The sequence below is a fragment of the Ranitomeya imitator genome, chromosome 2, assembly GCF_032444005.1.
Source record: "Ranitomeya imitator isolate aRanImi1 chromosome 2, aRanImi1.pri, whole genome shotgun sequence".
In the NCBI taxonomy this organism is placed as follows: domain Eukaryota; kingdom Metazoa; phylum Chordata; class Amphibia; order Anura; family Dendrobatidae; genus Ranitomeya; species Ranitomeya imitator.
Window position 1 is genome coordinate 453,402,424 of NC_091283.1, and position 13,845 is coordinate 453,416,268.

The 13,845-nt window shown below is 46.3% G+C and overlaps 2 protein-coding genes across 2 annotated transcripts in view; one reads left to right on the top strand and one right to left on the bottom strand.

Annotated features, from left to right (window-relative positions):
• SRMS (src-related kinase lacking C-terminal regulatory tyrosine and N-terminal myristylation sites) overlaps positions 1-13,845 on the top strand; it is a 70,958-nt gene that overhangs the window by 20,227 nt on the left and 36,886 nt on the right. The window contains exon 2 of the mRNA XM_069751112.1: positions 48-169. Coding sequence (XP_069607213.1) covers positions 48-169 — 122 coding nt within the window. The remainder of the gene's footprint in view (positions 1-47; positions 170-13,845) is intronic.
• LOC138664428 (gap junction alpha-2 protein-like) lies at positions 4,767-5,796 on the bottom strand. The gene is given in 2 exon segments (XM_069751113.1): positions 4,767-5,469; positions 5,472-5,796. Coding segments are annotated over 2 exon segments (795 nt in total). The 3' UTR covers positions 4,767-4,999.

Genomic DNA, 13,845 nt, shown 5'->3' on the forward strand with positions numbered 1-13,845 from the left:
AATTATTCCCTAATCCTCACTCTCTCCCAACTTCTCTTTTCTCACAGCTGGTACATAGAAGTTTCCAGTAGACAAGAAGCAGAGAGATTGCTGCTGTGCCCACCTAATGCCCACGGCTCCTACCTGGTGCGGCCCAGTGACACTAATCCTGGACTCTTCTCCTTATCAGGTAAATGTAATACTAATGTAAAAGTAGCAATATCTCACTCAGATGTCTCTCTTTCACATCAATGAGGGTCCACAAAAAGAAACAAATGGAAATGTCACTTTGTCATAAAAGTTATAGATCAAATTCTCCAATGCAAGGCAATGGATCGATGAAAAAAAAAAGTGCAGCACATGGATGTCGTCTGTGCGTCATCAATGTGCTGTCTGGGAGAGGGCAACTACCATTTTAAGATATAAATATGTAATTTTACATTTAAAAAATTTTCACTTCCCAAAAAAATACTGTTATATATGTTCATCATACAATTCTAGAGAAGCTGAGGCCGTATGTGTCCCTATTACTGCACCTGATACCCCCATACTGAGCCGCTGCTGCCGTATGTGTCCCTATTACTACACCTGATACCCCAATACTGAGACGCTGCCGTATGTGTCCCTATTACTGCTGTATCAGGTGCAGTAGTAGGGACACATACGGCAGCGTCTCAGTATTGGGGTATCAGGTGTAGTAATAGGGACACATACAGCAGCAGCGGCTCAGTATTGGGGTATCAGGTGCAGTAGTAGGGACACATACGGCAGCGTCTCAGTATTGGGGTATCAGGTGTAGTAATAGGGACACATACAGCAGCAGCGGCTCAGTATTGGGGTATCAGGTGCAGTAATAGGGACACATACAGCAGCAGCAGCTCAGTATTAGGGTATGTGTCCCTATTACTGCACCTGATACCCCAATACTGAGACGCTGCCGTATGTGTCCCTATTACTGCACCTGATACAGCAACAACGGCTCAGTATTGGGGTATGTGTCCCTATTACTCCACCGGATACCCCAATACTGAGACGCTGCTGTATGTGTCCCTACTACTGCACCTGATACAGCAGCAGCAGCTCAGTATTAGGGTATCAGGTGCAGTAGTAGGGACACATACGGCAGCGTCTCAGTATTGGGGTATCAGGTGTAGTAATAGGGACACATACAGCAGCAGCGTCTCAGTATTGGGGTATCAGGTGCAGTAATAGGGACACATACAGCAGCAGCGGCTCGGTATTAGGGTATGTGTCCCTATTACTGCACCTGATACCCCAATACTGAGCCGCTGCTGCCGTATGTGTCCCTATTACTCCACCTGATACCCCAATACTGAGCCGCTGCTGCCGTATGTGTCCCTATTACTCCACCTGATACCCCAATACTGAGCCGCTGCTGCTGTATGTGTCCCTATTACTACACCTGATACCCCAATACTGAGACGCTGCCGTATGTGTCCCTATTACTGCCCCTGATACCCCAATACTGAGCCACTGCTGCCGTATGTGTCCCTATTACTGCCCCTGATACCCCAATACTGAGCCGCTGCTGCCGTATGTGTCCCTATTACTGCATCTGATACCCCAATACTGAGCCTCTGCTGCCGTATGTGTCCCTATTACTACACTTGATACCCCAATACTGAGACGCTGCCGTATGTGTCCCTATTACTGCCCCTGATACCCCAATACTGAGCCACTGCTGCCGTATGTGTCCCTATTACTGCCCCTGATACCCCAATACTGAGCCGCTGCTGCCGTATGTGTCCCTATTACTGCATCTGATACCCCAATACTGAGCCGCTGCTGCCGTATGTGTCCCTATTACTGCACCTGATACCCCAATACTGAGCCGCTGCTGCCGTATGTGTCCCTATTACTGCACCTGATACCCCAATACTGAGCCTCTGCTGCCGTATGTGTCCCTATTACTGCACCTAATACCCCAATACTGAGCCACTGCTGCTGTATGTGTCCCTATTACTGCACCCGATACCCTAATACTGAGCCGCTGCTGCCGTATGTGTCCCTATTACTACACCTGATACCCCAATACTGAGACGCTGCCGTATGTGTCCCTATTACTCCACCTGATACCCCAATATTGAGCTGCTGCTGCCGTATGTGTCCCTATTACTCCACCTGATACCCCAATACTGAGCCGATGCTGCCATATGTGTTCCTATTACTGCACCTACTCTGTGGTTCTCTGTACCCTCTAAATTCTAAAGCACCCCTCTATAATATAGTAATGCCGGGTGCAAGTGCCCTAAAAAACAGTGCACATATTTTGACCCCTAGAAAGTAATAATGCCCTCTGTGTGCCCCTTTGATAGCTACAGTAACCCGAGTTCCCCTATAACAAGAAGTGCCCACTTTACATTGAATAATGTCCCGAGTCTCCCCCCAGTATGGCTTCCCTATACACAGCATGATGCTCTCTTATACACAGTATAATGCCCCCTCACTGTATAGTACCACCCACACAGTATACTGACTCCTTAGTAGCCTCCAAACTGTTTGATGGCTCCAACAATGTATAATGACCCCCACACTAAACTCCACATTGTATGATGGCCCCTAGATAGCCTCCATATACAGTAGCATAATGCACCAAATAGTCCACAATATAGTATAATGCACTCCCCATAGGCAGACTCTATAGCATAAGGCAGCCCCCATAGGCAGACCCAGTAATAAGGCAGCAGATCCCCATAGGCAGACCCTGTAATAAGGTAGCCCCATAGGCAGACCCTGTAATAAGGCAGCAGCACCCATAAAAAATACTCATCTCTCTTCTTCCTGGTTCCAGCGCTGCTCCCGCTGATCTCCTGACAGCAGGCGGCGGGCAGTGACGTCATCGCGCCCGCTGTCAGTGTCGGCGACATCAGCCTCCAACACTGACAGGGGAGGAGCGCAGCGCTCCTTCTCCCATCAATGCGATCAGCTGTATCGGCTTAATGCCGGTACAGCTGATCTTCCGATGACGGCGTGGGGCCCACTGCTGGCACCGGGCCCCCCGCCTGCTCAGGGGCCCCATAGCGGCAGATCAGGGAGATCGATTCTCCCTGCTCTGCCACAGAAGGTAACTGTATTGGCACGCTGCGCGCGCCGATACAGTTACAGTAGCGTAGCTCCTGGTGGGCCCCCTCACAGCACTGGGCCCGGGGCGCCCGCCCCCTCGGTAGCTACACTACTACCTGCTGCCTCTAAAAACAGCGAGAGCAGAAGCAGCTGATGGGAGTATTCATCAGCCGGCACCCACGCTGTAAATAAATTAAAAAAAAAAAAAAAAAAAACACGGCGTGGGTTCCCCTGTTTTTTTGATAACCAGCCAGCAAAACTGACAGCTGGGGGCTGCAACCCTCAGATCTCAGCTTCAGCAAGGCTAGTTATCAAGAATAGAGAGGTCCCTACTCCGATTTTTATAATTAAATAAATAATTTAAAAAAAAATTGCATGGGGTCCCCACCATTTTTGATAACCAGCCTTGCTAAAGCAGGCAGCTCTGAGGGTTGGCATTCTCAAGCTAGTAAGGGGCCATGTATATTGGCCCCCCAGCCTAAAAATAGCAGCCCACAACCACCCAAAAAAGGTGCATCTATTAGATGTGCCAGTTCTGGCACTTTGCCTGGCTCTTCCCACTTGACATGTAGCGGTGGCAAGTGGGGTTCATATTTGTGGGGTTGATGTCACCTTTGTATTTTCTGGTGACATCAAGCCCACAGCTTAGTAATGAAGAGGCGTCTATAAAACACCTATTATTAATCCTATAGTTGTATTTTAAATAAACACACAGCAAGAATAAAGTCCTCTAATGATAATCTGCTGCTGATAAAACAGCGATATCAAAGCTGCTGCAAGTAACCCAGTAAATGACACATTGCTAGAATCAGGGTTTCTGTCTCTACATTATGGTGCTCTCAGATTACCCTAGGTGGCAAAAACCTGTTGACAGATTCCCTTTAGCAAGAGTTACGCTATGACTAGTGAACTCATAATAAGGTCATTTTAGAGATTAAGTGGGGTTCCAGAAAAAAAAAAAAAAGAGAGGATAAAAACATTACAAAGTTTTTATATTTTTCCATACTGATTTGCTGGAAAACTTATATTTTTGTGTATCTGTTCAGGGCCTTCTGACTTCTTTTCTGTCCAAGTCACAAACAATACAGTGCTCAAAATGTGCTAATATTGTGGTTTTTTTTTTATTTTATAAAGTTATGCTTAACATTGTGACAATGCAACCACTGTGCTGTGTGACATATTTTTAAAGTATCATTGAGTTTTGTCATATACAGTTTCAAACCCCGGAGACATTATACCTAGACCGTCATCTTTACAATCTGAAAAAACGAACATGCAAGCTCTTTAGAATTAGCTATATATATATTGATGTTTGCAAGCTGAACGGGAGCTACATGGAATGGATGCCAAGTTAGGCTACTTTCACACTAGCGTTTTTTTCAATACGTCGCAATGCGTCGTTTAGGGGAAAAAACACATCCTGCAAAGTTGTCTGCAGGATGCGTTTTTGCCCCATAGACTAACATTAGCGATGCATTGCGACGCAATGACACACGTCGCAACCGTCGTGCGACGGTTGCGCCGTGTTGTGGCGGGCCGCCGGGAGCAAAAAATGTTTCATGTAACGTTTTTTGCTTCCGACGGTCCGCCATTTCCGACAGCGCATGCGCGGCCGGAACTCCTCCCCCACCTCCCCGCACCTCACAATGGGGCAGCGGATGGGCTGGAAAAATGCATCCGCTGCCCCCGTTGTGCGGCGCATTCACTGCTAGCGTCGGTAACCTCGGCCCGACGCACTGCGATGGGCCGAGCCCGACGCTAGTGTGAAAGTAGAGTTAGCCACTAGTGGACTATCAGCAACTATCATGGATAAACCACTTTGGGACCAGCCATCAGACAATGTCTTTGCTTTCTCAGCAGGGTTAACCTTTTCTTCCATATGAATGCTTGGCCAGTGATCCTATTAGAACCCTTGCTGTATACTGGTAGCTCTTGGTCACTTGGTGTAGGATTCGTGTAAGACTGATGAGAACTGCCTCCATTTGGTAAGCTTTTTTGTAGATTTATGTACAGAATAGCAAGAAACTTCCATTCTTGAATCACGTTTTTGGAACTGTTTGCTAAATAGGTGAATAAGTTCAAGCAAATTCAGTAGCAAAGATATGAGTGAAACCACCAACATGAAGATAATGAAGATGGTCTTTTCCATGGGTCGGGAAACAAAACAGTCTACTTCGTGTATACAAGGCACTCTTGAGCACTTAAGAATTGCAGGCATCACAAAACCATACAGATACCACTGACCCAGAACAAATCCAGCTTCAAATACACTTTTGAAAATCACACTGACTGCATAGGTGTAGACTAAGGGTCCATGGATTTTTATCTTTTTGGTAGACGTTTTGAGTGTTTGTATTATTATTCTCAGTCTTTGATTCTGCTGTTGCAGCACTTCTTTCTTCCGCATTCCCCTGCATCAGTTTCTCTTCTCTTCTGGACAAAAATAATGTGCCCAAGGTAAATCAAGGTGGGAGTACTGACGAAAAGGAACTGTAGCGCCCAGTATCGGACATGTGATATAGGAAAAGCCTCATCGTAACAGACATTGTTGCAACCAGGTTGTAGTGTATTGCAAGTGAAGTCAGACTGCTCATCTCCCCAAACAGACTCTCCTGCCAAGCTAAGGATAAGAATTCTGAAGATGAAAAGCACAGTCAGCCAAACCGTTCCAATTAGTGTGGAATGCTCCTGGACTTCATCAAGCAATATTTTAAGCAGATCCCACCCTGCCATAGTTAGCTGAAAACACAAAAATATACAAGAAAGTTGAATCAGGATATTTTACTAGACAAAAATGTTAGTAAAAAGGTGTTTTCCAGGTCAAAAAAATAAAAATATAGCGATAGACTGTAACATTGGGAATTTTAACTATGTATTACGATTCTGCGGTGTTTCACAGTCTTTGAGGTTGTGATGTGATCACTCATATGCGATTTGCATACTTGTGGTCACGTTCTCACCAGGACTATGAAATGGAGCAGAATACTAACAATGTGTATTTTACACGCTATTAGAATTCTCAGGGTTTCGTACATTACTAGAAAGTGGCACAAAGCTTTCCAATCTTTTGTAGTCACCGATCTCAAAAGTGGCAGGAGTTAGAACTGATGATTGGACAGATATGACAAATTACAGCAAAAATGAAAATACAAATTATTGTCATTTTTAATTGACGGAGGGTGGTCCCCCAGAATGATTTACTCAGGTGGGTCCAAGGTTCTCAATCCCAACATTGTTAATTGCTTTAATGTGAAGCCTAAACAGTTTTTGAACATTGAAATTACCAAGGTGTTCACATGGTTAGGCCATAGGTGCCCCAAATTTACAGCATCATAGTAATATAAGAGGCTGTTGAGTTTGGGTTAGAGGAACCTCAACAACTTTGTGCATAGCAGTCCATAGTTGGACCATGATGATACATAGATGTTAGAATTCAGGCTTACTGTCTATACTGCTAAAAACAGTCAGTCAGTGAATTTGTCTTCCATTATTAAGCTTTGAATGCAACATGATGGATATAAAAAGCTGATTTTTCAAGTTATTAGATTGCCTTCTTTAGACAGCATGAAAATAAGCAAGTTTGCTATTGTCTTGCTTCTTCCAGCTGCTGTAATTTCTCAGCAATGAGCGTTTTTAGCTTTCATAGTATACAAATGGTTTCCATGGAGCTGTGACACTCATGCCCACCCAGACTTGGCTGAGAGTGCGCAGTAGTTGCATTCCAGGAGGTGTTAACATTTAATATACTAATCAACTCTCACCAGCCCATTGATTTGAATAGACCTTCCTCCTTCTCAGCTCCTGAAAAGCTGCTGTTTATTGGCAGATATGCAACAGATACATACTTATTTGTTTGCAGGCGGAGTTTACACATTTCTGACAGTAGATGGCGATGTTGTTACTGTTATATGGTTAGTTGAATGTAATGCATATACTTGTAGTACTTTGGTTGCACTCTCTCGTACAAGGTCCTTTAGACTTTGTTCTGTATTTAGAAGCTGATGCATGTACCACATGTCCTGTGTAGATAAAAGTAGAATTACCCCATATAATCTACTCTCACAAGTTTATTCTGCGACCAAACTACGCAACAATAAATCTTGAAAAAATAAATAAATAAAAAAATTATCCCCCCAGCATCCTTCTCCCAGGGTAGTTCTCCTAATCATGGCACTTACTGTCTGGGGCTATGTGATAACATAGACTCAAAAAAGCCCACTGATGGCTGAATGAGTATGACTTGTGCTGAGCTTTATAGTTCTATTAAGACTATAATAATAACCATCTTTATATAGCGCCAACATATTCCGCAGTGCTTTAGTTTGCACAAATTATCATCGCTGTCCCCAATGGGGCTCACAATCTAAATTCCCTATCAGTATGTCTTTGGAAGGAAACCGGAGAACCCGGAGGAAACCAACGCAAACACAGGGAGAACATACAATTTCCTTGCAGATGTTGTCCTTGGTGGGATTTGAACCCAGGATTCCAGTGCTGCAAGTCTGCAGTGCTAACCAGTGAGCCACCATACTGCCCAAGACTACAGTGCCACAAACCAGAAAGAAAGGAGACTGCAGAGTTGTGAGCTGTTCCAGAAACAATTTGAGAATACCCCTTTAAGCTCCAAGTGTTCTGTCCCCACGAGGCGAATGAAGGTGTCGCAGACTAATAAGAGTTGTGAGAGAGATAATCGTACCTTCGTATTTCCTCGATATGAGGCAGACAGGACCAATGCTGCTCAGCGTCCAGAGAGATGATGCACTCCAGGGATTGTGTAATCCAGACTTGTTTATTTTGTTGATCTGGACATACAGCGTATAACTGGTAATACAGTAACTTCTCCAGAAATGCAGGGTAGACAGGGTACAATAAGATGTAGCACCAAGTGTGTCTGCAAGTGTGAGCAGCATGAGAGAGTGGTCGAAAGACTGATGCCTTCCTAAGCCCAGGAAGAGAAGATTTGACCCTTGAACCGGATGTAAGACATGCCCACAAGAAATACATGAAAAACAAGCTGCCATACAGAAAAAGGCCATTGGGTGGCAGCAGAGTAAAATATAACAACATACATGGAAACTGAGGAATATACATGGAACAGCACACTCCCCGTCTGAAATTCCGAAAAGGATTTCACTATATTAATGTCCGTGAAATAAAGTCCAACAACCTAGAAAATGAAACCAAGCATGCATGTAATGCAATAATAACTTTAAACAAGACATTAAGTCAGTTCCTGAGATAATCCAATGGAAAACCCATCTTCGGATCAGAGAAGCCGCACTAGGCCAAACTATCTCTGACCCACTGTAATCCAATGGACAAATAGTAGTGCAGTGTTCTGTTCATAGTTTATCCTACCGGAATGTCCTCGATTGGTAGTATTTTTTTTGGCAGACGTGCCAACCATGACAGTCTTTGTCTCCATGTGGCTTGTGATAAGATCTCGCAATGTGGACTAACCTTGCAATATTCTTAATGAGTTTCATCCAATTGGAGAAGCGTTTGAAGCACTGACAACCGAGGGTGGAGGTTCGTTTAGCGTTCGTGGCCAGAGCACTGACCTCGGAGCGGACTTCTGGATCATCGTCCGGATCCTGGATGCTGAAGACTTCCTGAACACATTCACTTCCCTTCTGTTCCAGCAGAAACTTTGGACCTGAAAGCCAAGAAGAGTTAGCAAAGGAATTTATAGACATAGGTCTAGTGGCATGGTCGGCTGGATTAAGTTCAGATGGGATATAGTGCCACTGTTCAGGTTTGGAAGACCTTCTTATTCTCTCAATGCGGTTACTGACGTACACGTAGAAGCGCCTTGTTTGGTTGTAGATGTAACCTAAGACAACTTTACTGTCACTGTAGTATTGTACGTCATCTATGTGAGTGTCCAGCTCATGCTGTATAAAGTCTGCGAGTTCTACTGCAAGCACAGCCCCACAGAGTTCCAACCTGGGAATAGTGTGGCCAGGCTTGGGAGCCAACTTAGCTTTGCCGAAAACGAACCCAACATGATCTTGATTGTCAGATCCCGTTACCTTCAGGTAGACAACAGCTGCAATGGCCTCCGTGGATGCATCCGAGAACACATGGAGTTCCGTCCTAGTGCTAGCAGCAAGTGAGATTCCAGCGTAGCATCTCGTTATATGGATTTTATCCAAGGCACATAAAGACTGCTTCCAGGTTTCCCATTTTGGTTCCTTATCAGGAGGTAGAGGGGTATCCCAGTCCTTGACAGTTTCGGACAGCTGTCTCAGAAGGGATTTACCTTGTATGGTAATTGGTGCTACGAATCCCAGTGGGTCATACAGGCTATTTACCACTGACAGGACACCACGTTTAGTGAATGGTTTGTCTGCACAGTTGATTTGGAATCCGAAGGTGTCGGCTGACAGGTTCCACCTCAGGCCTAAGCTTCTCTGCACAGGCGGACGGTCTGGTCCCAGGTCTATGTCCTTGAATCCAGGTGCGTGGTCGCTTGACTCAAAGGCTCTCATGACAGCCGGGCTGTTTGAAGCAATTTTGTGCAGTCTAAGCTTAGCTCGGTACAGCATATGTTGGGTCCTTTTGAGTAGGTCGATTGCAGCTTCTTCTGTAGGTAGAGATTTTAGTCCATCATCTACGTAGAAGTCTTTCTCTACAAAGTCTCTGGCGTCTGTTCCATACTCGGACTCTCCTTCTTGTGCGGTTCTCCGCAGGCCATATGTTGCCACAGCGGGTGAAGGGCTGTTCCCGAATACGTGCACCCGCATGCGATACTCCACCATCTCTTTGCTGGGGTCATTGTCCTTGTACCACAGGAACCTGAGGAAATTCCTGTGGTCCTCTCGGACTATGAAACAGTGGAACATCTGTTCAATGTCGGCGGTGATGGCAATGGGCTCTTTCCTGAACCTCATCAACACTCCTACTAAGTTGTTTGTCAGATTAGGACCTGTGAGGAGGACATCATTGAGAGATACGCCTTGATGTTTGGCGCTTGAATCAAAGACAACTCTAATTTGTTTAGGTTTTTTCGGGTGATATACTCCAAATGAGGGTAGGTACCAGCACTCCTCATTTTCCTTTAAGGGAGACGCTGGCTCCGCATGGTTGTTATGGAATATTTTGCCCATAAAGGTGACAATGTGTTCTTTCATCTCCGGTTTATTGCTTAGCGTGCGCTGGAGAGAGTTAAATCTGGACAAGGCTTGTTCACGATTGTTCGGGAGCCTTACCCTGGTAGCTCGGAAGGGTAAGGGGAAAACCCAGTGATTGGTTTCGTCCTTAAGGAACTCATTGTCCATTATCCTGACAAATTCCTTGTCTTCCATAGATGGGGCTACTTTGTTGTCATCCTTAGTGGTATGAAACACCAATTTTCCCAAGTCGTCTGCATAGGGAGAAGGGATAACATCAGGCAGCTGTACAGAATCTGGAAGCTTTTCCTTCACCTCATAGTGATGAGGACATGGTTTGCAGAAGGTAGTGCGCCCGTCTCGGCGTACGTACGTCTTAAAGGAGTGGACTCCTGTTTGGTCCAAGCATACATTTCCTATGACTACCCACCCCAAGTCAAGTCTCTGGGCGTAGTCAGGACCATTACACTGTTGGCGGACCTTATGTATCCTCAAATTGTCTCTGCCGAGCAGAAGTAGGATTTCAGCATCTGTGTCCAAAGGTGGGATAACGCTGGCTAGGTGCCTTAAGTGTGGTTGGTGGAAAGCAGCTTCCGGGGTAGGGAGCTCATCCCTTTGGTCTGGTATTTGATCGCATTCAATTAGCGTAGGTAGGGGTATTTCTACGTCTTCATTGACAGGAGAAGCGATGAAACCTTGTGCTCTTCTGCCGCTAGTCTCTATGCGCCCCGAGCAAGTATTCAGAGTGTAGGGCGTTGCTGGTCCCTTGATTCTAAAGGCTTCAAAGAACTTAGGTCCAGCTAGGGATCGATTGCTCTGATCGTCAATGATGGCATACATTTTTACAGCCTTCTCTGGTTGCCCTTCTGGATAGACTCTGATTAGGCATATCCTGGCACAGCATTTAGCACTTTGATTCTCCCCACATACCTCTGAGCATGAGCAGGACACAGCTGTGGTGGACTTGGCGTGATTCTGTGGCTCCCCGCCATGGTTTGTAGCGGGACTAGAGGTAACTGCAACTGCTGTTTCGCCGGTGACTGAGCCTGGGTGCAAGGCTGATGGGTGTCTGTCGCTATGACACTCTTCACACTTAGTGGCAGATTTACAGTCCTTGGCCATGTGTTCTGATGAAGCGCAGCACTTGAAACATACCCCAAGTTCGCTGAGGATTTTCTCGCGCTCCTGCATGGTTTTGGACCTGAAGCCTCTACATTTGTTCAGTGAGTGTGGTTTTTTGTGAATGGGACACTCACGATTGAAAGACTTATCCCTCGACGGAATAGTGTACTGCTTGTCGGCAGGTACTGCAGGTGATGGCAGGTTAGTCTTTCTGACGCTTACACTGTTCCTTGAGTCCTTGCGTCTATGTGCGACGCTTTCATACCTTGATGAAGGTGTTGCTGGAGCTGCAGTGTTAGACTCCAGGAAGTCGAGGCTAGGGTCGTTCCTCATTTGGGCTTGTTCGTCAATGAACTTGCAGAACTGAATGAACGGAGGAAAGGTGACGTCATGTGACCTTTTATACCTGGAGACACACACTGCCCACTTCTCTTGCAGACTATGTGGCAGCTTTGAGACGATTGGGTTCACCCCATGGGCAGTGTCCAGGTAGCACAGTCCTGACAGACGAGGGTCTCTTTTAGCAAGTTCCAGCTCCTTAAGCAGATCACTTAAGTCCAGAAGCTTGTGGGCTTCCTTAAGGTTGATCCTTGGAACGTTCTGCAGTCTCTTGAATAGGGACTTTTCTATGGCTTCAGCGCTGCCGTAGGTTCTTTCGAGTCTCTGCCAGGCAGCAGCGAGACCTGTTTCAGCTTGCCCCACATAGACGGTCCTAAGACTCTTGATACGGTTTGTGGATTCAGGACCCAACCATTTTACCATGAGGTCGAGCTCCTGCTCCGCGGATAGGTTGAGATCAGCAATGGCGGCCTTGAAGATTGCTTTCCAGGCTCTGTAGTTCTCTGCACGGTCGTCGAATTTTGAGAGGCTAGTGCTGATTAGCTCCCTGCTCACCATGAACCTGGCAAACTCGGACATGTCTGATCCTTCACTCCTTGTTACCATATTAGCTTGTGGTGCCCCTCGGGCGTATAAGCTGTGTGGCGTGGAAGGGTGAATTGTTCCCGGGTAGAATGATGTCGCTGCAGGGTTGAGCTGTGGTTTAACCTCTAGAGATTCCGATGACTGCTGCTTGAACTGTGGAGGCGGGCTGGAGTGTGCCTTGTGGTCGTCTTGCGATGATGATTGCTCCTGAGGGGGTACATCACGGCGTTGGTCTTGGGTCTCTGTAGGGGCTGTGGGCGATACTGGCACCATAGGTTGGGCTGACTTGGACGTTTCCGCAATGTTGGGTTGAACGTCACTGGAGAAGGTGTGCGCTGCAGGTATCTGTTTCTGCACGTAGTCTCTGGTACGAACAGCTGGGTCGTCTTCTTCCTGTGGTGGCAGGCAAATTGGGTCGAGGTTTTGCTTCAATGCTTGCTCGAGTATTTTTACTTCGGCTAATGCAATTTCTTCCTCCATTTCTGTTTGAAGAATCTTTGCTCTAGCCTCTGCTTCTGTTTGAAGAATCTTTGCTCGAGCCTCTGCTTCTGCTCTCTTTGCTTCTGCTTGTTTGAAGAATCTTTGCTCGAGCCTCTGCTTCTGCTCTCTTCGCTTCTGCTTCTGTTTGAAGAATCTTTGCTCGAGCCTCTGCTTCTGCTTTCTTTTCGGTGTATGAACGTCTTAGTTTGGACCACTCTGCATTTAAACGGGCCTCTAGGATTCTGTCGCTGAGGGCTGAAGTTCTTGAGCAGGATGATTTGTATGACCGAGCAGAGTGTTTAGACGAGGCTGACCTGTGCGATCTAGTTTCTTGCAGATGGGTGATACGAAGCTCCGCTTTATCTTTGGCGTCTTGCACGGCGGCGTCCCTTTCTCTGTCTGTGGAATCTGCCTTGCTTAACTCTGATAGGGCTTCGTCGATTTTAGATTCTTTTAGGAAGGCAGCATACTTTGTGGACAGTCTCTTGTATCTGCCGTGGGCCACGTCTAGCTGTCTTATAGTGTCCTGTAAACCCGCTGCATCATTTTTATGGCGTTGGACGCTTGACATAAGGGAGGCGACTCGTTCCCATAGGTCGTCCAAGTTGTCATTGAACTCATCCCTTGTGGAACAGTAATTCTCGAGGACCTTTAATGTTGGCTTGATGGAACGTACTGGTCGTGCATCTGGGTCTGCTGTGGAAGCGGTCTCCGCTTCCTGGTCTTCATAATGGACAGTATCAGGTTGTATTTGCTCTGTTTCAGCATTGGGGAACTGTGGAAGGTCCTTTTCGGCCATTTTGATTTAAGGTGCGCTGTCCCTTTAAGAAAATGAACCTTTGAATTGGGGGCTGGAAATTGCGGTGCAGCTTAGTTGCGACCCCCTGATAAGATTCCCAAGGTGTTGTTGGAGAATTGTGGGGTTCTGCGGTCCGACGATCTGCAGCAGTGCGGTATAATACACAGAGAGTCTTTATGTACAATGCAGTCTGAGGTGATGCTGCAGGAGATTTCTTAGCAGAGCAGGGCTGCAGTATGTGAGCGGGCACGTGAATAGTGATATAAGGGTGATTCTGGCCGGGCTTCAAGGCAGTCTTTCGACTGTTCTGTCCCCACATGAGGCGAATGAAGGTGTCGCAGACCA